The sequence below is a fragment of the Vanacampus margaritifer genome, chromosome 1 (assembly GCF_051991255.1).
Source record: "Vanacampus margaritifer isolate UIUO_Vmar chromosome 1, RoL_Vmar_1.0, whole genome shotgun sequence".
NCBI lineage: Eukaryota > Metazoa > Chordata > Actinopteri > Syngnathiformes > Syngnathidae > Vanacampus > Vanacampus margaritifer.
In genome coordinates, this window is record NC_135432.1 from 30,299,424 (window position 1) to 30,323,056 (window position 23,633).

Consider the following 23,633-nt stretch of genomic DNA (forward strand, 5'->3'; position numbering starts at 1 on the left):
TGGCCGTTTTACTATCAGGAACAAGATATTCGAAGAATTGAAAAAAATTGCCATTAATTTCATGCAATGTTAGAGAAAACGCTATATATAGATTTTGGGAGGAAATTTCATGCATCAAAAGTATTAGTGGTATCAGTACTTGATATTGGTTTTGGTGACTACTCAAGTTGAGTACTCGTACCCGTATCGGTCTGAAAAAAAGTGGTATCAAACATCCATATTCTTTATTCATTACATCTGGCTTCACTTCACCTCGTGTTGCGGCAAAGCAGGACAACATCTGTTATAGTATAAGAAGAATCTATTGGGGATTTGGAATAGACTTGAAGTTTCTCTTGGGTGATCAGGGCAATGAAGTGAAGAGCTATTACCTTAATGAAAAAACGGGGGAGGAAAAAAAAAGAAGCTTGATTTATGGATGATTCATTATTTACTGACCATTCATCCCTTGCATCCTCCCCCCTTTCTCTTATACATGTGCCCTGAAAAGCTCGATAAAAATGTGCAAATTTGATTGATTCTTTTAGTAGACTGACAGAGACCCCAGCTGGGGCACTTAACCATGTACGTGTGTGTGTGTGTGTGTGTTGTGTATGTGTGTTCGTTAAAGTAGTGTGTACCAAGCTTGAGTACCATCACCCCACCTCCTTAACCTTGTATTCTTTAACCACACCCCTGCTCAAACCACTACCCGTCCACTGGTACAGATCATGTAAAATATCTCTCATTTCTTCTTTTTTCTTCTTTTCTCTCGTCCTCACACTAGAAAATGAGTTTCGGGGCGAGCTGGTGAACCAGCGGTGGACACGAGGCAGCGAGAGGACCAGCAGCCGCTGTCAGGCCTCCCTGAGACTGCAAAGCCGTCGACCAATCATGGTGAGTGACAAGCCCCTGCAGCAACGCCCCCCCCCTCCCCCTTCAGACACCCACCACCACTCAGAGTTACCCGCACACTCCACCAGCCACTTCATTCTGCTTCCTGGGCATTTCCTAACTCAGCGGGGACATCAAGAAAAGGGGGGAGGATGACATGTAAGAAGGAGGGGGTGCGCTTTGGGTGAGGGCGGGGTCAGATGATGGCAGGTTGAAAACATAATCAAACAGCACATCAAAAGTCCCGCTCGGCCCCGCCCTGCCCGTGCTCCGCTCTTGCCCGGTTCATCTTAGCTCAGTTTAGTTAAGCTCAGCGCTTTGCCTCTGCTGAGTTAACTTCTCCTACAGCATTTTGTTATTGTACTGAAACACAATAAAAAAAGGAACTCAAAAGGATGGCCTTGAGCTCCTCGTACTTGATATCAGCAGAAACGAATATTCCAACCTAACTTTCCTGCGCTCCCAAACTGTGATCATTTTGAGGTTATTTCATCAAGCAGAAAACAGCTGGTCTCTTTTATTTTCTCGTCCCGTTCATCACAACTGAGGGCGACACACAACAAAGAGATTGAGGGGGCTGAGGGGGAGAATGAAAGCGAGATGAGTAAGGTGGGGGGGAGTAAGGACAAGGAGGAGGAAGTGAGGGGGAGTGGGCTGTTCCCCCATGGGCCCGGTAAAAGTAGTTTCGCTCCCCCCTGATGGCTCAGGTTCATCTAAGAAGATGACGTTTATTGATTTGGTTTGATTTCTGCTGCTGGGGGGGGCTGAGGAGAGAGAGAGAGATAGAGAGAGTGGTGCTACTCTTATCATCTCGGTATGGCATCTGTCACAAGTCCTATCAGAACTGAAATAGAGAAGATGCTGTGGTTAAAACTGGGATCCCATCAGGATCAGGTGCAGATTCAGATTTATTTATTTATTTTTGTCAAAACCTTGGCCTTGGCAAGTAAACAGTAATTGGGGGGAAAAATCCACTGACCTCCAAAATTAAATGATTTGATTTAAATGAGTTACTAAGTAGGTTTTATTTATTAACATTACATGTAAACAGATAAATACAATACATGTGTGTATCAGTTTTTAGTATTACAATTTTATTTGTTTCAAATTACAACATTATAAAACATATTCAATCTTATGCTTTTGTATTTAATTTCAGTTTTCAATATTGGGATGTGAGCAGTCAGTTTTACTGGCTCATGATTATGCATATGAGGCCCATTAGGAAAACCCACTTAGATTAGTAATATGGCTCCTTGGGTAATTAAAGGCCACTAGTTTGGCCTTGGTGGAGGTCCGCTCTTTTGCGCTTGCTCTTCTATGACTAGCGAAAGACAGACCCACCCCTCCTCCTGCCGCTCGACTGCTCTCTCTTATGTGAATTACGAAAATGAAACTGTGCCAATTCAACATGGAGGCCGCCCGTCGTGGTCAGTGTGAAGCATCCCTTAATTGGCAGCTGCTGCCTGCAGGTCATTTTTGGTGATGTCAGTCCTCCGTCACCAGTTGCAGTTGCCATAATTCCTTGCATATCTCTCTCTTTCTCTCTCTCTCTCTCTTTTTTCTTTTCTTTTTCTTGTAAACCTAAAAATGAATGAAAGAGTCATTAATTTGAGCCAAGAGACGAAGGGTGACCTTCTCTCTGAAGTCATTGCCCCCAGCGAGACATTTACATAGAGCTGTCACAGTGTCGAGCAAAGCCCTCCTACACCAAACGCATCACACAAAAAAGTAATTGAGAATGTACAACACAGCCTGTAGGGATGAGCTTTGAATTCCACCTTGTGCTTTTATTCTTCTTCCTCCACACTATTCCACATTACATTTCACAGTTGTGGAAGTCGCACATGATATAGAGTATGTTCACGCTGCGAGTGTCACACTTGGATTCAATATTCTTCCCTTCTTCCCCTCCTACTCTCTTTTTATGCATGAGATTTTGATAATTCTGCGCACAAGGGGTCTCGCTTTAAAGACAACAAGGTAAAAAGGACAAGTTTGAACATACATTAGAAGCGGCCCCTTTCAAAGAGATTATGAAAATCAGGTGAAGGCCTGCCTTGCTGCATTTGGATCCACTCACGATGACTTTGTGCACATACAAATTTAATGAGTTGGAATTGAGAAAAGGGACAGGAAGAAGCGAAGAACTCGGATGCGCTTACCAATTTAAATGTGCGTAGCTATGGTTACACAAACATGAAAGCGCTTGGCGCCCTTTCCTGATGACTGATCAGTATGAGCAGCAGCCATTGGAAGAAAGAGGGCAAAATAGATGAAAATGTTGCAAATTTACGCACACGTGTGCCTTTAGAAAACATGCATGTTCAGACAAAGACCTTCTCTTTGACTCATTTGATTAGTTCAGTAGCATTGTTTATACCTATAGCCGTCCACCTACTTTGGTTTGGCTTGTATACCATTTAATTCATCTGCTTTTAAACTCCATTACCAAGCCCAGCAAAATGATTGGGCGTATACACCGAACGGCTGATTTGTGTGAGGGAGCACACGTACATTCATAGAAACACTCCACGCTGCACTCTCATCCACTCAGCTCCTCCTTGCAAGTGGGTTACTATAAAGAGTCGACTACTTTCTTCAGGCCGGGGTACAAAGCTGCGGCTTGTTGGACAACTTCAGCACTGACAGCACCTGATCTAATAAGTGGCAGAGAGCGGTAGCAGGCCAAGGCTGCGGAGGGGAGGGACGTTTTCTGTCTGCACCTGTACCTCCGGCCTGACACTAAAGCCTAATGAATGAGGCGAACCCCGGGTGAAAAAAGTCCTTATCGACAACAATAGCATGCTTCATCTTCTTCTCATCCTTCCTTCTCTCCTTTTGATAACCAGCAGGAAAGGGTCTTTGCCAAAAAGTGAGAGGGAAAAGGGGAAAACTAAGAGGAGAAACAGGGCCTTGTGTTCGAATCCCACTGTGGCGTTGCCAACTTGATGAGCGATCGAGCACAAAGCAGTTAAGTGCCTGGGCAAAGAGGGGCTAAGGGTGGGCTGTGCGGGAGCTCCACAGGAGCTAGAAACAAGGAGAGAGTAAAACCCGTGATAAAATTAAAGTCCAGTAATCAAAGCTAAAAGCTCCATTGTGACTAAAAAGCATCTGATAGCTTTAGAGTGCAGCACTAAGGAGGCGTGGCCCTCGTCAGAGTAGTGTGTGTGCGCGCGCGTGTGTGTGCTGGAGCCGGGTTAACACCTGCTCTTTTGTGGCTTAAAAGCCGAGCCACAACTAAGCAATGCTCACAGTGTCTCCACACACACATACAAACAATTTTGGCTCCATAGAAGTTTTTATTAAAGCAGCTTTTCGAGGCCTGTATGATTTTTGCCTCATTATTATGATATTCAAAGTTGTGATTTCCGATGTTTCCTCTCACTAATGGTTGCGGCCCCTGTGCAATATGCAATATGCATTCATGTGCACCACCACTCACCACTGCAAATTACAGGTGCTTGAAAATGGAGGACATTTTAAAATTAGCTAGGGCTCCCACTTTCAAAAGCCCACCACACTTGTCTCACTATTCATACAGGAAGAAGGCACATTGGTTTATCTTGACCCCCTCCACCCATCTGCCACAATCCCCTCCAGTTCAAGGAAGGGCTTATTGAAATGATGACACCTCAGCTTTTTCATTGAGTAATGATTGACTCTTGTCCCCCCTGTCTGTCTCTCAGATGAGTGTAGAAAGTGATGACAAGCGAACTCGCACTCGGTCCAAGGGAATCAGAGGTGAGCATCATTTTTTGTTGTTGGGTCAGGTGATGTCTGTTTGCATTAAAACACAAAAATGGTCAGTGCTGTATTTAACAATGTCAGAAAATTTACATAGAAAAGAGTCATATGTGCAACCCATGAAAACTGAAAAGTTTAAGAATTAGCTTGAGGAAATAAACATGAAAGGACCTATTTTCTTGCCCAGTACAAGTCTAGCGCAACGTGCAGTTTTCTTTCTTTTGGCATTTTCATAGAGGGGCACAGCTAGAAAGCTACGATGGCGCTGTTGTGGGAGTGAACACAGCCAGCTTCTTTCTTGACCAATGGCTGTGGCACCCTTTAAATTCATACTGTATATACAGTGTTCCCTCACTTTTCGCTGGGGATATGTTCCAAGAACCCCGCAATTGGTGACGTTTTGTGAAGTAGAGGTAGACTTTTTTCTTTTCTTTCCTTTTGTTCTCTTTTCTCTTCTTTGGCGGTGAGATTTAAGCCATTATGAACCCCAAACATGGCTCCCACCCTTCTATACACCCTTAATAAATTTTACGTTTAAAATACAAAATGTAGAATAAATACAGAGCTTTTGATTATAGGCTGCGTTCATAAATTAATGTGAGCAGATGCGCTCTCCACCCCCCTGAAAACAACAAAGTGTTGTCTGAAAAACTGCATTCAAGTTTTTATTTTTAATCTTAAAATAGCTTACCGTAACCAGAAACCCTATTACAAATGTCACAAATGGTGACAAATGAAAATCCGTGATAGAGTGAATCGACAATAACAAAACTGCAAAGTAGTGAGGGAACATTGTATTAAAAGGTGACAGTAATAATAATAATTCTTTAAATGAATTAATTCCTGCAATGATTCAGAGGGATCGATGCATGTTGTTATCATATTTATGAATGAAATACAATGATATCCACAGCAGAGCTCAGAATTTGTCTTCCTGCATCTCCATAAAATCAAACAAAATCACGTTACTCCACCTGCGCCACAACTGGTCTAAGTTTGAGTTTACTTTCTGTCACCAAATTGTCACATGCGCTGGGGGGTTGTTGATTTTAAATGGAATGAGCTAGGGACTGCTTCAATTGGCATTGGAAATCAGAACTCGACTATTTTCCCTCCAACTACGTATGTCGCATAATGATGCAAACACCCTCTTCTATGTGCTCCAGCTAACAAAATATGAAAAGAACGAAAACTCCACCCATTCACACAATTAGACTGCACTTAGCACTGGGCGTGGAAATAGGGCTCAAGGTCTGAACCTAAATGGCTTCCCCTTGTGTGGAGTTTGAGTTTGAGTGCTTTTTTGCTTTCTCCTTCAGTCTACAAACATGACTGTTAAATTGGCAACTGGCAATCAGTTCATCTTGAGATTTCAACAGCTCAGAGGCTTTTCCACTATTTGCTAACAGACCAAGTAAAGAAGCCTTTAACTGGGTTGTAGTACACTACCATATGGAATGCATTCTTGCTGAGAGTAAAGTGAAAGATTTGCTGCTTTTATATGTTTCGAAGCAATGTGGCTGAGCTGCAGTTCAGATTCATCGCTACTGAATGATGAAAGATGGAGAAACTGAGATACTTCATACACACACACACTCGCGCGCGCGCACACACACAGTGCAGTTAGTGTGTCTCTGTGTATCTTGATACAGTTTGTGGGGTGTTTTTGACATGTGATTAATGCATGAGATATTGGAGCCCTGGCTCAATACTCCAGGGTTGTATTGTTTTCTTATTTGCGCCAAATGAAAATAGAATATTTCTCCAAACTCATTGTGTTGCTAAACTCCCAATCGATGCCGTCAGCCAGCCGACAGTGATGTGTGTGCTGATGGGCAGCACGGCTTGAGTTGTGTTTTCAAGGCAATTACTTAAAGCTGACCCTGAAAAACTGTGCTTTTTTTGTCATCATTAGTGTTGTTTTGATTTGATTTGAATTTAATTTCTCTACTTATATCATCTAAAATGTAAAAATACATTTTTTGTAGGGATGTTAGATACCACTTTTTTCCAGACTGATACGATACTGATATTTAACTCTTGAGTAGTCAGTGATACCAGTTACCGATACCACTAGTACATAAAAAAAAAGACAGTACAGTACAGTACTTTTCCTTAAAATTGCATGAAATTAAATGGCAATATTCTATTCCCCTAATTTCTAGTTTCTGATTTTAAAACAGTACTAGAGAACGGCCAATACTGGTATTGACCACCGTCATGAGTACCGATACCTTAAAATAAGACTGGTATCTGCACTGATACCGATACTTTTGGTACTCGCCCATCCCTGACTTTTTGTATTGCTGATGTCTGCATATGATTTGTCACTATTCATGTTTTTTCCCTGTTTGCTTATACTTGTGTTTGTCTTTATGCTTTCCTATGTCAGATACGGAACGTGTGTGTTTAGATGTGAAGTTTGAACTGAAGTGTGTGTAGGCTTTTCCCTCAGCATATGCGGAAGCCTCATGGGATTCGTATGCATTTGTGATTTATTGATCTGTATTTCTTTTAGCAGCACTGATTTCGGAACACTAGCTCATGTTTGTTTCTGCCCCCCCTCCTCCCATTCTTTCAGTTCCTATCGAGCATGTAGGACAGGAGCTGAGGTAAGAAAACACCTTCATCTTCATCTTTTATAAAGTTGTTTTATGTGCATAGCAAAGCACCCTCGGCACTCATAAACACTAACAATGCTTCTTTACGTAAGTGAAGCTCCAAATTAGTACAGTATTCCTTTTTAAGTTCTTACCTCTTCTCCGCTTGTGCTCAGCGCCTCAAACTGACTATTGATCTTCCACAGCATTTTGCTATTTCCTGCTATAAACACATATTAGATCCAATTCAAGGAGTGTCTGATGTCTGCAAAAACGGATGAAGGATGTGGGAGGAGCTAGGACACCTGCTCACATTCTCATTGTATCCAGGTCATGGGCTTCAGGGGCTCGCCTGCCCATGCCCTTTCACATCTTTCTGCTTTCTAAATGATATGCAAGTGGACATATTTTGTTGGTCTTCATGGTCACCCACTCTAAGCATTGCTCTGTGCTCAGAACAGCAAAAGGAAATAAACACGAGGGCCTCAGTGTAAATGCATTTTCTTTTACATGTGAAATTAATAACAAGGATAACTGGAGTAATAAAGGGAAATAGGTGGGATACGTTAATGAGAATTGAAATGAGCCATCCTGAGGGGTCATAGCAACCTCAAGGGGTGGGTGAGAGGGACCAAGATAAGGGTATGGGGGTGGTGGTTGCCTGATAGTGATGGTGAGGAGCGCAGAGCAGGGGAAATTACAGCAGGTCTTGGGTGATCATTATCGCTCTTGGTAACAGGATATAGGCCAGGCTTGATGTACGACACACAATATTATGTTCTCCCGGCTCGATGCCACCTGCATTCATGCATCATGTGGATACATATCAGCGGCCAAGTGTGCCTTTTGTGCATGTGCATCTCTGTGACGTGTGTGCTCGCTTTGCATGCCTTTGTTTTTATAGAGGAGAGTTTGCTGTCATTGTTTTTGCTTGATAACTCCAAATGCACCATGTCTTAAACATCTTTACCCTCCATCCATCCCATCTAGCTGCCCCACCCCTGGATGCAATGGCTCCGGCCATATCAGTGGGAGATACTCACGACACAGAAGGTAGGGCAGATAAAAGAAACTCTGTCTGTCCTTCTTTGTCTGTTTGTCCTTGTCATCGCTGATCCATCACATCTTGCTGTCTTGGGAGATTTTTTTTTAAAGTTGACATCACAGTTACACTATATTGTATTACTTGGCCATAACAAACAACAACCTGATATCATACACTCGTAGAAGTAAGGAGACATATGTCAATTTCTGTCCCTCATGGTAGATTCGACACTAATGCACCCCAGGTTTTTTTTAATTACATTTATCATGAACCACTCCAGGCTATTATACATCTAAAAGTAGATTTATTTTTAAATCTGTGTAGCCTTATGAATTAACTAAAAGCATTCTCATTCCAAATCTGAGTAAGATCCACGCACAAGCATCAACACACTATCGTCTAGCCCAGGGGTGGGCAAACTTTTTGACTTGCGGGCCACAATGGGTTTGAAATTTTGACAGATGGGCCGGACCAGGAGCATTTGGACCTCATAGCACAGTAAAAACACACAGATAAATGTACAACCCAATTTACTTATAGTGTGCACTTAGGACTGCGTTTTTCAAATGTGCAAAATCCACATACTGTATTTAAAACAGCTTTTCCAATAGCTTCATTTTTATTGTTTTAGCTCAACTTTTGCTGTGTTTTTCTGCTTTGTAAAGTGACCTTGGGTGTTCTGAAAGGTGCTGTTTTTAAATAAAATGTATTATTATTATTATTATGATTATTATAAAATAGCCCTAATCCAGGTAGTACGTTTGCCTCAATGAATATGCAAGATGCGGCATTTACACACTATTTGGCAAAGTGGGAGGAGAAATGTAAATAGATTATAATAGCACATACACTGTGATCTGTCAAACCTGGTGACTGCATCTATTATTAATAGATTTCAATTCAAGGCGTAAAGTTAAATAATTTTTTTCCATTGGCCCACCCATTTTTAACCCGGGCCCACAGTACGTGTGACACATGCGGCTGCATGATAGCCGCTGCTGCCTGTCACGCGCTGAGGACAAAGCGTGTACATCCAATCCGTCTCTGACCACTTTTCCATCTCCGTGGGGGACGCATAGCACACGGTGTTTGTGCAGCAGCTCAAAAAGAAGCCAAAAGCCAACGAGGAAACACTCATAGAAGTGCTGGACGCACGCCCCGGGGATGTATTCACCAATATGAACAGTCTCCTGCATGCGCGCTCCTCACCTCACCCATGACAACATGTAGAAAGACTATCTTCAGCTGTCAAAAGGATCAAAACACGCAACAGTGCCACAATGTTGACTGATAGACTGAACTCTTTGTCCCTGCTTTCTTTCAAAAAAGAATTGACCGATTCTCTGGACTATCAGGACATTATTGCTGTGTTCAACACAAAACCGTGCCGTCTCCTGCTGTAAATGTCCAAATCCAGGAAGAATTGTATTTTATGAATCAGTTATCTTGAGTTAAGCTTACTGCCATTCTCCCGTTTATTTTAATAAATTGCAAACGTTGTGATAAATGTGCCCTGCGTATCTTTCTGTCCCCTTTCTGTGCGTAAACGAGCTTATCAGTGAGACCCCGACCCAGTGATCATATTTTCCGGGTGTGTAGAAGTTACACAGCAGTGACTCTGGTGTAAAACATAATCTGCACAGGAGTCTGAGGGAAGTGGATCCCAACACCAGTCATCCACTGCTCTCTCCAGCTGCACCCGTCACTCACAGCAGTCCTTCACTTTACGTGAGACCACGCCAGCGATTTTATTTTCTGCGCCCTCGTAATTAAAGAAGCGAAATAACGCCATAAAAAGTGTGTTAAGAGCGGCAACTTAATCGCTGTCCTTGGTACCCACGGTAAAGCACTATTAGGGACGTGAAGGGAATTTTTTTGGGGGGATATTTTCTCTGGCCCACCCATTTTTCCTCAGGCCCACCCACAATAAAAATTTTGGCGCCACCTATTGGTGAAACGCGGGCATTGCAGGGACAAAATAAAATTAATAAGATAAGATCCACTGATTGTCACACCCATCTAAGTGGGGCGAAATTTGTTCTCCGCATTTGACCCATCCCCTGAGGGAGCGATGAGCAGCAACAGCGCCGTGCTCGGGAATCATGTGGTGATCCTAACCTCCCAATTCCAACCCTTAATGCTGAGTGTCAAGCAGAGTGGCAATCGGCCCCATTTTTATAATCTTTGGTATGACCCGGCCAGGAATTGAACCCACGACCTCCCAGTCGCAGGGCAGACACTCTAACCACTCGACCACTGAGCTGGGGAAAAAATAAATAAATTCTAGCCTTATTGGATAAATTCGGCGGGCCGGATTGAAACGCATAACGGGCCGTATTTGGCCCGCGGGCCGGGGTTTGCCCATGTCTGGTCTAGCCCCACAGCATCACTGTTGGCCAGTGGTGTCTAAACTATGGCCTGGGGGCCATTTGCGGCCCACCAAATAATTTTCAGAGGCCCGTGTCATATACTAAAATTGCTTTTAAACTGGCCAGCAAGGCTAGTAATTAATTTTTTTAAGCGTAGTGGTGGGCATAGTGAGAAAGGATGGTGTCAGAAATATAGGTGCCACTACTAATAATAAATTCTGCATCCTCTCTTGATATGCAAACAAACACATCTATTTATCAATAAATTAACACAATTCCTCTTCATAAAACTATGGAATATAACAAAAATTGTTTTATAAAGTACAGTTTGCTCTTGTTTTGCTTCTGAATGTGGAAATGGAATTCAGCTGCTTTCGGATATATCTTGTTAAAATCCTCATTATGTAGCAGTTTTTCAAAAATATTTGAAAATATGAATAATATAATTACTCGCTTGAATGATTTTAGAGTTGTTTAAAAACAATTAAGGTTGAAACATTTTTTACTGCGGGCCCTGCATCCTTCCACTTTTTCTGTATGTAGCCTTCAAACAAAAACGTTTTTAGACACTCCTGTACATGTGCAGTTTCAAACCCTGAGGTCACACTTAGTAATTATTTGAGTATGATTGATAGCTGCCGAAAGAGCTTTTATACGATGAATCACAGTGGGAAAAGAGCACAAAGTCTCCAGCAGGTGTGAAAGTGATTTCTTCAGGTTCCATCCAGCTGCGATCCTCTTCATGTGTGACTCTCACTCTCCCGAGAGCAGGCAGCTCACTGGCTTGTGAGTCCTCTCTATTGTGTCGCAGACATTAGCTATCTGTTTACATGTGTAGTCATTCAGCAGGCAATTTCAAATGCACTTTGTTTATAGATCCTCCTTCAATCTCACTTGCTGTCTCCCAGGTGAGAATAAGGGGAAGTTTATTGGATTTCACCCTCTGTTGCCTCCCCCGCTGCTCTCACCATACAAGTTGTTCATTAAACGTTTCAGTCAATTGGCTGAGATTGGTTGCCATATTTGATCGTGAGTGAGCATGGCGCCCTCCTCAGGCTCCCTTCATGTCCCTTCTCCAGCACATCTTCAATCATACACAATTGTCTTCTCGCTTTTCTCTCATCTCTCCTCCCAGCGTTCTGGGATGCCCCATAGCCAGAAAGCGGCGTGTTGAGGAGACAGAGGCGGAGCAGGACCCGGAGGCGGAGCAGGACCCGGAAACGGAGCGGCCGGCATCCAAAAGGAAGTCCCACCCCTTGAAACTGGCCCTGGATGAGGGCTTCAGCGCAGAAAGTGATGCCACCAGCAGTGAAGCTGAGGGAGACGGTGAGAGGGATGGCGAGAACAGCAGCAAGAGCAAGGATGATGAGGATGACGTGGACGCTGCTGCAGAAGAAGAGAAGATTGTGGAGAACCTCGCACACGGACAGACAAATGGACAGCGGGAGGAGACACCAAGTCAACAAAAGGAGGAAGAGGAGAGGGAAGAAGCAGCAAATCAGACGGAACTAGGTTAGTCTACTCTTAAAGGGGAAGTCAACAATAATATGTTATATGTGACCTCACTAGTCTAAACACGACATTCTGATTAATATTACATTTGTGGAATAAAAGTCATGAAGCAAAATCCAGCCATTTTTATCCATCTCAGGGGACGGCCATTTTGCCACTTGCTGAATGAAGATGACATCAGTGTTGCTCAGGTCTCAGGTAACAACCAATCACAGCTGAGCTTCAGAAAACAGGTGCGCTATGATTGGTCGTTGCCTGAGCCCTGAGCAACTGTGATGTCATCTTCAGTCGACAGCAAGTGGCAAAATGGGCGCCCCCTGAGATGGATAAAAATGGCTGGATTTTGCTGCTTAACTCATATTCCACTAACATAAGACTAACCAGAATACCATATTTAGACGAGTGACGCTGCTTAGAACATATTATTGTCCCCCCAAAAATTTGGGTTGACTTCCCCTTCAATTCTCATTTTTCTCAGAATAACAAATTTGAGTTAGCTTTAAATAAAATCTTGCTGACATCACCGTCATCATCAGATTATGAGAGGTACTTTTTCCCCTTTAGTCCTCAGAAAAAGCTTCTATTCATTTGTAATGCTGCCTTTGCTACATTCATTCTCATTATTATGAAATTAAACTGTGTTTCATACGCATTTAAACCATTTTTTGTTTTCACAGAAGAGTGTGTCATCATTGAGTCTCATATGACGCCGGAGTGTCAATCTCCTCCTGGGAACGCTGAAGAAGTGGCCGACTCTCTCCTCCACCTCGGCCGAGTCCCTGCTATCAGTAACGACAGCGATGCTCTAACTGTGGCCACCCCGGAGCCTGTTGCTATGGAGACTGAGGGGAATGTCACAGTGGCAGTGGAACACAGTGAAAAAGTAGAGGAGGAGCCGGATGGGGATACGCCTGAGGCAGAGGAAACCGTAGTATGCAGAGGTCAAGACGTGCGCGAGGAGACTGAAGAGTTGGTGGATGACCGAGGTGAGCATGGAACGCTGGCCAAGGAGGTCCACCATGAACCCACAGCAGATGAAGAGGAGGAGACAGCAGAGCCAGCACAACAGATGGAGGACGCACCAGAAGAGGAGGAGAAAGACGAGGAGGTGAATCCTTATATGCCAACTGCTGTCCGCACCATCACCAGCACCGCAGCAGCTCAGGGACCACATATCAAGACTGAAGACCACAGGGTTAGTCCTCTGGAGGACTACAACACACATGAGGACTACAGCGAGACTATAGCTAGTCCACTTAACAACTATGACACCCACAAACCACTTAATAACTATACGACCTGCCTTCCTTTAAACTACATCGCCCACATGGCCAGTCCACTCGATAACTACTCACCAAATCCCAGAGGCGATAACTTTAAAATCCACAAAGTCTCGCCCTCTGCCTCGCCCGACATTATTGAAGTGCACTCTGACAAGTCGGATGAGAAAGACTTCGATGACGTGGATGGTGACGATGAGCACGACGACGAGGACAGCCTCTCCCAGCGCTCCACCGTCACAGATGAGTCGGAGATGTTTGACATGACCCGAGGGAACCTGGGCCTCCTCGAGCAAGCCATCGCCCTCAAAGCAGAGCAGGTGAAGCCGGCTGGGCCCAGGGAGTTGCTGACTGTGCCCGACATACAGCACCACAGATACTTCACCATGGAAGACCGGCCCAAGCACCTTGAGGTCATCAGAAAGAGCTACTTTAAAGGTAGGATAGAGTGCACAGAAAAGCAGGAACTTTCTTAGACAGGAAACTTGTATGTAAATGTGATACTGTGTAATACTGTAGAACTTGACAACTTGCGCCGCTGTGGGAGTGGTCACAGCCGACTTTAAACCTGGCACACTTGTCACACAGAGTAAAGACATGGCGGGAGCACATCTGTCGAATGAAGTGAGCTCTGCTGCCCATTTGGACCATGAGAGAAAATTCTGATTCTTTTTAAATAGAATATTTATTGGTCCTTTTGAACAAACAAACAAAAATAATTTGAAAATCAACTTCCACATGACTTTTAATTTGTGTCATATTTGATACATCCGGTTACAATGCTTTAAATTTGTACATTTATAACTGTCAAAAATACAATAAACAGACATATCAAACATATTAATATTTCCAAAAATCAGAAAGAACATTTCATATGACACATTTGGCTTTATGGAAAATGAAAAAAAAGTGCACTGAGCAGCTGTCACCATCGTCTTACAAATGCAATTATGCCATCTAATGGCAGCAAAATGACCTCATTTAATATCAATTAATATCACACCAGTTTTTAGTGAATCTTTTTAATTTGAGATAAATGTTATGATTTATTTTATTGTACATTTTACATTTTAGAACAGATATCAATTTTATTTTATTATTAATCGTGAGTTACCTATTGAAGTCGGGCAATTAATTACGATTAAAAAAGTATATAATCACCTGACACACCTATTATTATGTATCTTGATATTTGACAATGCATAATATATGTTGTATTTAAGAACAAATTCAGTGGGGAATGACTTTTAAGTCATGCTACCATTTCACCTTCATTCTATTATTAATATGATGATTTTGGGTTACTTTTTGTTTGATTCTTAATCCTGAAAAGTTCAGTCCATATGATCTCAAGGGTTCTGATACCACCAAGCTTGACTATTACAGAACCACTTCAACACTTCAATGACTTAATCACTTCAACAAAATGCCCAAGCGGTTATGTGCCAGCTGAACTTGAAGCGCGGCAATGAATCACAAAGCCTGCTTCGGCTCGACAACCTTGCCCCGCTCTGTTGAGAGAAGAAGACAAGAGCGGGGTTAGGCGAGGCGGTGGCACGTGAGCAAAAGAGAAAGTCAAGGAAAGGCCCAAGCACAGGTTGCTTGTTCATGGTTGATGGAAGCTTGTGTGTTTCTCAGTTGGCACACTGTCCCCTCGTCATGCTCCTCGTGCTACCAGCAGCAGTGTTATTACATGCCTGCTAGTGTTGCCCTCTCCTTGGACCCCCCTCCCTCCCGTGGTGACGTCCGTGTACACTGCTCAACCTTAATTAGGGGATGCATGTCTCATTAGCATTCAATTTGAAGGCCAATAGAGCGTCGCACCACTCTTTTCCGCTCTTTCATTCCTCCGACGCCAATGGTGCCATGCTGCTTACCTCCAGTAGCAGGAAAGTCAAATGTGAGTTAGTAATTGCGTATGGTATGTTGTTGACAGACTGCCGCACTCTTAAAATATACATGTACTTTATCAGGCATGGCTGAATGGTGCAATGAGATCCACACCGAGAGGTGAATCATAATAAAAATCTAATTCTTACTTCTGGCTGACAGCCAGAGATTTACAGGATTTATTTTACACGTATACTTATGCAATTGTGTACTTTTACGGGTGATTGTAATGTTTTCGTGTTCATGAGAGTGGGAAAATGTTATGTGGTATGTGGCAGTGCAATTCAGCACCACTGTAAACATATATTAATGCTGGCGACAGTTATTAGTATAATATTTTTGTAATGGCATTTTACACAATACATCATTATTGGATCCAGCCGGTGGTGTGTGGAAATGTTCAAACCGGCCAACTATGATCCAGTTACCTTGCATAATATTTTAAACTTTTGACATAGACATTGCCATAAAGTTATTAAAGACAATAAAATGTCATGCTGCCTGTGAACAGATACACACAAGACAAGAAGAAGAACACACAGATGGTGCCTTTGCACAGTCAAAACACAAAATACTGTAGTGTATGTCTAGATTTCATGCTCAGCCAAGCAGACTGTCTGATGGCATTAACCACTTTTGTCCTCCTTTTTTCATCCCATCCTCCTTTCTGTTCCACTTCCCTCTTTTCTGCCTCTAACTTGCGCCTCGTCTGTCTATCTAGAGAGTATTCGGCCAGAGAAGAGGGAAATCAAGTGTCCCACCCCAGGGTGTGATGGGACAGGTCATGTGACTGGCCTTTACCCCCACCACCGTAGCCTATCAGGCTGCCCTCACAAAGACAGGATTCCCCCAGAGAGTGAGTTTCATTCCAGATTAAATTAAACATATAAAGAGGGAACGGTGAAAAGTAGTTGACTGTGATTGAAACCTTTTTGTGGTGGCACCAAATTGTATTCGCAAAGGTGGTTTATTCCTGTTTGCATTTTGAAAGGTTGCTTTGGTCTACCAAGCATCAGATTTCACACACTGGCAACACTGAGCAGGCTGTTGAGATTGAGCAGTATTCACTCTGACAACCAGGGTTGGGAGGATCACTTCAAAAATGTCTTCTGATATAGTTACCTGTAAGAAAATGTAGTTAGTAGAGTAATCCAGGTACCATAATATTTAAGTAATGTAACCTGATTACCTTTAATTACTTTTGGATTACTCTAATATCAGATATGCTAAAGAAGACGATTAAAAAAAAAATATATATATATATATATATATATATATATATATATATATATATATATATATACATTATTCATATTTATATATTCAGTATTAGTTTGGTCTTATGAATGTTTTAATATGCATGGTTTTAGAATGCAGGATGAAGCCAGAGCACCGGGTCTTGAAATCCAAAACATAAGAAATGTGAGGAAGATGTGCTGGCCACTTGCTCGCTGTGCTGCAGATAAGATGTGGGTGATTTGTGACGGGATATTGAAACTATTAATTTATAAGGTGTGAGGGTAGGGCTAGCCCGCTAGCTCCCCCATAAGTAACCAGCAGTCTGACAGCTCACACATTGTTTGTAAATGTTATTTAAAATGAATTAAGTACTATAGTGATAACAATTCAAACATTCACCATCCATTCCCTCCAAACTGATTTTAACCCCTGGGCGTTATTTGTCCATTTTCTGGCTTTTTTATGTTTTTCTGTTTTTCATCAAAGAAAAAGCATTTGAAAAAAATACACTAGGGACCTGACATTTTACCAGGATTGTTTAAAAATGTAGAAGTTCAAATTGGCGCCATGCTGTAATTTATAATTGTTACCAAACAGGATGGAGAGATTCACATGAAATTGTTGTAATAATGCCCGATTTTGGCTCATTGACTCCCATTATAAATCACAGTTTTTGATATGCTGTAAACCTGATGTGTTATAATGCATTTTCCGTGATTACTGATGCAATGGCTTCTTTGACGAGTCATAAACATGAAAATAGAGGAATTTGTGTGTTGAGAGTGTTAACACAAAAATCCACTAGGTGGCCCCAAAGGCGAATAAATGAATAAAAAATGCATGCATAAAAAAATTCGATTGTTATGACTTATGGACTTGTTTGAGCCTCTAACTATGTCATATGGAATATTCAAATTAGTCTTTTATTTTATATGTATATACAGCATAGTTAGTCTTGCTATTAGCATAATACTGCTATTATTGTCCATAGGGGGCATTAAAAAAAAAAAAACTATATATGTATAGATAGGTCTGATGCCACTGAACATTTTGAGCGGTTGAAAGTGAAAAAATATTCATAAATGACTAAGTTATCTCACTTCAAAGGAAATGCCTGATTTTGGCAAAATTCCAAGAGTTTTGTGCTATTCAGAAAAATGCCATTGTGAAAAACTGGGCATGCATAAAAAAATTATATTGTTATGACTTATGGACTTATTCAAGCCTGTAAATATGTCATATGAAATATTCAAATTCAACCTTTATTTTACATATATATATACAGCATAGTTAATTTTGCTGTTAGCATAATACTGCTATTATTGTCCATAGAGGGCATTAAAAAAAACATTTTTTTTTAACTATATATGTATAGATAGGTCTGATGCCAGTGAACATTTTGAGCGGTTGAAAGTGAAAAAAATATTCATAAATGACTAAGTTATCACACTTCAAAGGAAATACCAGATTTTGGCAAAAATTACAAGAATTTAATCAAACTACAATAACGCCCAGGGGTTTGGCCACTTTTGGGGTTCCCAACACTGTATTGGCCAACACAGCATTGGCCTCTGTCATTTGCCTGAATGGTCAACTAAACCTTTCCAAGGGACGAGCAATGGCGGTCCAGTGAGCTACAGCATATTGTGACCTTTTAACCACTTAACACCGGAAAAGGTTGTTTGAACCGCTCGTTTGAAAGCGGGTGAGGACTCAAATCAAATGCTCTTTTCCAGCATTAAAAATGTAATCATGCAAAAATAATCCAAACGTTTAATAAATCTGATTATGTGATTTTTTTGCCTCCTGTAATATTGGATCACACTTACTTTAAAAAAAAATCCTAATTATTAAATGCTGGTCTATGTATTCCGTTACAATACTGCTCATGTATTCTGTTACTCCCCAAGCCTGCTGACAAAGGTCATCCTTTCAATAAGGTTCAAACATAACCATGTTTTAAAGGAGATTCCCCCCCCCTCCCCTGCTTTCTGCTCTGTTGTGCTCTCCTACAGATACTTTACCCATCAAGTTGCATCATGCTTTAAGATATGATTGCAATACTGTTTGATAAACTAAAAGACAATGTGTTCATGTCTCCTTAGTTCTGGCCATGCATGAGAATGTGCTGAAGTGTCCAACTCCTGGTTGCACCGGTCAGGGCCATGTTAACAGCAACCGTAACACACACCGCAGGTATGCATACAGAACAGCATTGTATATGTGCTGCTTACATCTGTTTTTGTTCAACGTAGGCAGGGTTTTCTGCCTTTTTGATATCTGCAAGCTCATATATTTATGTATGCAGGACAGCAGTTGTGTCAGTCCACATCAGTGTGGTGCAGATTTACACGGTCAGCATTCTCTCGCTAAATATGAATCTTTCTCCTCCTCCAACCTCTCAAGTCTTTCGGGATGTCCCATTGCAGCGGCGGAGAAGCTGTCCAAGAGCCAAGACAAGCAGCTTTCGCAGCCTGGCAGCGACCTCCTCAAAGGAAGTCCAAATGACAGAGTGCTCAGGTGTGTGCCCAAAGATGTCACGTCAGTCACATCAACAAGCTGAACACATGAATTGATCATTGGTTGTAAAACGGACTCTGAACGTGCTGGTATCGTGACTGTTCTATGTTTTCATTAATTATTTAAATACAAAGTAGTAATGCATTTTTTATATGCATATTTTTGCTTGAGGTAACATTAAATATATGCAATCACTGGTTTATATGTAAATCAGTGCAGCAGGGCCCAATCAATATGTAATAACGTTCGTTCAAGCAAGAGCTTGATCTTTTTTTTTTTCTTTGTACACTGCATCATATCAATTGTTTCTAATAATTTCCCTCTTTTCCCTCTTGCAATGATAAACACATTGTTAATATACATACCTGACAGCAAAACTGTGCGTTGTCTTCGGAAAAGCAGAAATGTTCACCTAATGACGTCGGTTGCTGGGATCCTTATGAGCTTAGGGCCTGGCTGAATTCAAGAAACTCTTGAAGCATCCACTCGGGTGGTCTAATCATTAGTGCCACTGTGTTAACACGGACATCTCTTTCTCACCGTTAATCTCCCCAGCTGGCCAGGCACCCTCATTAAGGCCAAAAGAATGATGATTAGCGTAAATGAGACATTTGTATTATGCTAAGTCCGTGCTCTTCCTCATTGGTATTTTAATTAATAATGCAGGGAAGATGCTAATTATTCAAGCTATAGGGGCATTTTGGGGGGGTCACATTAAAGCCGAGTCTTCCCTTTGTGAGAAGACAGCTGAGCTGTCTGTGTTCAACATCCAAGCCACGTTCTAATGCAACTCCTGTTAATGTATAGAAAGAAAGAAAAAAAGATCAAACCCCCTGTGATCCTCTCGTTAAAATGGTCTGGTGAGGCCGTCCCTTTATTTGCATTCTGTATGAGGACCTTCCTGACAGTATGAGGACCTTCCTGACAGATCATGACTTCAGGCTAGCTGATTATGAGCATGTGACGGACTATATGTGATATTGGATGGCGAGGAGGAGGAAAAGAGGGCTGGGCCAAAGGGGGGTAGGGAGCTCATAGATAAGGAGGGGGATGGAGGGAAAGAAAGCAAAAGATGAGGAAGGTGACCCCACTCCGACACTGCCCCCCTCCCAGTTATACCACTCCCCCTTCTGTTCTTCCTCAGCCGCCTCTTTTCTTTTCCCGTCTCCCCTCACCCTTCTGCCTCTTTCGGCTCTATCAGTGGATTTACGCCAACAGGTCTGACAAAAGCGCTGGCTCTTTAGGAAAACGAGAGGGCTTAAAGCTCATAAATTCCATGCTGTACAACATGCAAATGTGCCCTCTGCTGATAAGAGAGCTTTTAATCCAGCAGCACTCCTGCTAAGTACACTGTTGCCCCTATCTTCCTTCTCTCACTGTCACGCTGCACCTCCCTCTCTTATTCTCTCATTTGTTTTTGTTTTCTGTGCTGATTGTGTGATCCTGTACTTCATTCCCTCCTCTATTCTCTCGTTAGTGTTTTACCCTGACGCGTGCTCCTTGTCATCCTCGTAGGCCCATGTGCTTCGTAAAGCAACTGGAGATGCCCCAGTATGGTAGCTACAGGCCCAACATGGCGCCGACCACACCCCGCGCTAACCTGGCCAAGGAGCTGGAGAAATATTCCAAGGTGTCCTTCGATTATGCAAGCTTTGATGCTCAAGTGTTCGGGAAGCGTATGCTTGCGCCAAAGATGCCCACCAGCGAAACCTCACCCAAAGCCTTCAAAAGTAAGAGAGGAGGCACACTCAACACTTGGCCCAATACAAAAGTTGTATTTGAACATGTTTAAAGGGGAAGTCAACCCCCCCAAAAAATCTTGACAATAATTTGTTCTATGCAGCCCCACTAGTCTAAATACGGTATTCTGGTCAATATTGCGTTCAGATCCAGCAGTTTTTATCAATATCAGAGGGCGGCCATTTTGCCACTTGCTGTGGACTGAAGATGACCTCACAGTTGCTCAGGTCTCAGGTAACAACCAATCACAGCTCAGCTTCAGAAAACAGGTGAGCTGTGATTGGTCGTTGCCTGACCCCTGAGCAACTGTGATGTCATCTTCAGTCCACAGCCATTAGCAAAATGGCCGCACCCTGAGATGGATAAAAACGGCTGGATTTTGCTGAATAATATTCCACAAATGTAATATTTATCAAAATGTCATGTTTAGACAGGTGAGGTCACATATCACTAAACTAAATGACCAATTACGACTCAGCTTACAAACTTCACATGACAAAACTCAGAAAACAAGGCAGCCTTGATTGGTCGTTACCTGAGCCCTGAGCAACTTTGATGTCATCTTCAGTCAAAACGGCGGCCCCCTGAGTTGGATCTTTGGTTGGATCTCATATTGTACAAATGTAATATTCATCAGCATTCAGAATGTCATGTTCAGACTAGCAAGGTCACATACAATCCCCTTTAAATGACCTTTTACGGCTCAGCTTACAAGCGTCACATGACCAAACTCAGAAAACAGTTGAGCTGTGATTGGTTGTTGCCTGAGCCCTGAGCAACTGTGACGTCATTTTCAGTCAACACCAAGTGTCAAAATGGCCGCCCCCTGAGATGGATAAAAATGGGTGGCTTTTGCTGCTTAATTCATTTTCCTCAAGCGCAATATTCATCAGAATGACGTTTTTAGAGTAGTGGGGGTGCATACACCGTAGTCTTGTCAAGACATTTTTTGGGTTGATTTCCCCTTTAACACTGTTCTGGTCGTTGTTTTTATTCAAATGGCTTTTATTGCAGGTAAACCCTCGTTCCCCAAATCCTCGTCGCCCAGCCTTAGCATCCATGGTTACGGAAAACCTTCCTCCTTGGTCTATGACTACTCCCATGATGCCGAAGCTGCCCACATGGCTGCCACCGCTATCCTCAACCTGTCGACACGGTGCTGGGAGAAACCTGAGAACCTTAGCACCAAACCACAAAACAAGGTATGCCACCACCATCCACATGTTATTGAAACGTTATTTACAAGGTATGTCATCATTGTAACGATGACTCCTTTCATCTCGCCTCAAACCTCAGCAATTACAACCGCATTGTAGCCTGAGACACAGCAGGGCACAACAATCTCCTTTCTCTTCTTCGTGTTTCTGCCATCCCACCAGTTGTGTATCATCAAATCGGGCACTGACTCACAGCAACAGCGGCGGTTGAGATGCACTTGCATCACCTATCCCGTTCTCTTTCATCCTTACATCCCACACACTTCTCATGTTGCTGTTGAATTTGGCCCACGGCCAGTTCCGTGGATTACTTTTACTCCACCAGGTAGCCTTTTTTTGTTGTTGAATAATCTGGAGCACAGATCTCCCACTCTCTCCAGTCTTTCTTTCATTTTCTTTTTTTCATCATCTCTTTTCATCCATCCTCACCGTCCCTCTTCTGTGCTGCAGTGCATTTTTGCCCCCGTGTTTTCATCTCCACTCGGCCGATACCCTGTAAAACTGTTTACCCTCTTTGAGCACACAGGAGGTGTAATTGGAATGCCACTTTGGCCTATATTGTGACTCTTAAAGCAGTTTTCCTTCACAGTGCGAAAATGTAAGCGCTTCATCATTTTTCCATTTCCTGTCTTGGTTTTAGGAGGATGTCTTAGACATACAAATGTTAGGGTGGTGAATATCTCACGATACAGCAGCTCCAACTGTTGTTGTCTCCGTGTCATGTGACCTCGCTGTGTATGTAGTACAATGGCTCACATCAACAAGGACGGAATCAGAGTCTGAGCCAGTTAAAAATCAATAATGGAACAGTGAGCACATCAACATGGGACATTTCTGGGAACAGTTCCCATTTCCTTTCCTCCTCTATCCCTTTTATAGTTTTTTTTTGGCCTGTGATTCAACATGTGCATGTGCATTGCCATTTTAGAAGAAATCAAATAAAACAACACAGTGCATCTCCTTTCTTAACAGAACTGGACACAGAGCAAACACAGACACACTCTTGGTGCCACTTATTCAACTTATTACAATGAATAGAGCAGCTTTACAAAGTGAAAGTAGCTTGGTGTTATCATATCTATCATAAGGGAGATTCCAAATGTCTGTTGAGGTCAGTCCTGATTATTTCCCCAGGAAATGGACATTGAAGTAGACGAGAATGGTACCCTGGACCTGAGTATGAAGAAGCCCATCAAACATGAAGGCAGCCTGTCTGGCACCAGCCCAGGGGTCCGTTCCCCAGACCCTTCTTCTTCCTCGTCTTCCTCTCTGCATCACGGGGGAAGCAGTGGGATGACATCACCAAACCTACAGAGCTACAAGCAGGAGGAGTGGGAGGGGCCTCTGGATTTTACCAAACACAACCGCCAAAGGGAAGAGGAAATGGACGAGGTCAGTATATTGCTACTGTGCAAAAAAAATACATAAAAATCAGGCAGTATTTCCTGCGCTGTTGATCACAGAGGAGCTGTTGCAACAAAAAGAAATCCCATTAGACAGAAACCTCAACTTGTTTATTTCTTGTAGCCCTTTCCTCTTTCTATTGTTCATTTATGTCACAAAAAGAGTTACTGCTCAGTTAAGACATTGCACTGAGAAAC

General features: G+C 42.5%; 1 protein-coding gene across 9 annotated transcripts in view; it reads left to right on the forward strand.

Annotated features, from left to right (window-relative positions):
• LOC144036399 (myelin transcription factor 1-like) overlaps positions 1 to 23,633 on the forward strand; it is a 102,160-nt gene that overhangs the window by 66,844 nt on the left and 11,683 nt on the right. For all 9 annotated transcript variants that reach the window (XM_077547009.1, XM_077547016.1, XM_077547038.1 and 6 more), the window contains 12 exons: positions 767 to 876; positions 4,563 to 4,617; positions 7,202 to 7,232; positions 8,211 to 8,273; positions 11,770 to 12,146; positions 12,824 to 13,864; positions 16,038 to 16,172; positions 18,661 to 18,751; positions 18,962 to 19,075; positions 20,591 to 20,805; positions 21,830 to 22,017; positions 23,167 to 23,424. In XM_077547009.1, the coding sequence (XP_077403135.1) occupies positions 767 to 876; positions 4,563 to 4,617; positions 7,202 to 7,232; positions 8,211 to 8,273; positions 11,770 to 12,146; positions 12,824 to 13,864; positions 16,038 to 16,172; positions 18,661 to 18,751; positions 18,962 to 19,075; positions 20,591 to 20,805; positions 21,830 to 22,017; positions 23,167 to 23,424 (2,678 nt within the window). The remainder of the gene's footprint in view (positions 1 to 766; positions 877 to 4,562; positions 4,618 to 7,201; positions 7,233 to 8,210; positions 8,274 to 11,769; positions 12,147 to 12,823; positions 13,865 to 16,037; positions 16,173 to 18,660; positions 18,752 to 18,961; positions 19,076 to 20,590; positions 20,806 to 21,829; positions 22,018 to 23,166; positions 23,425 to 23,633) is intronic.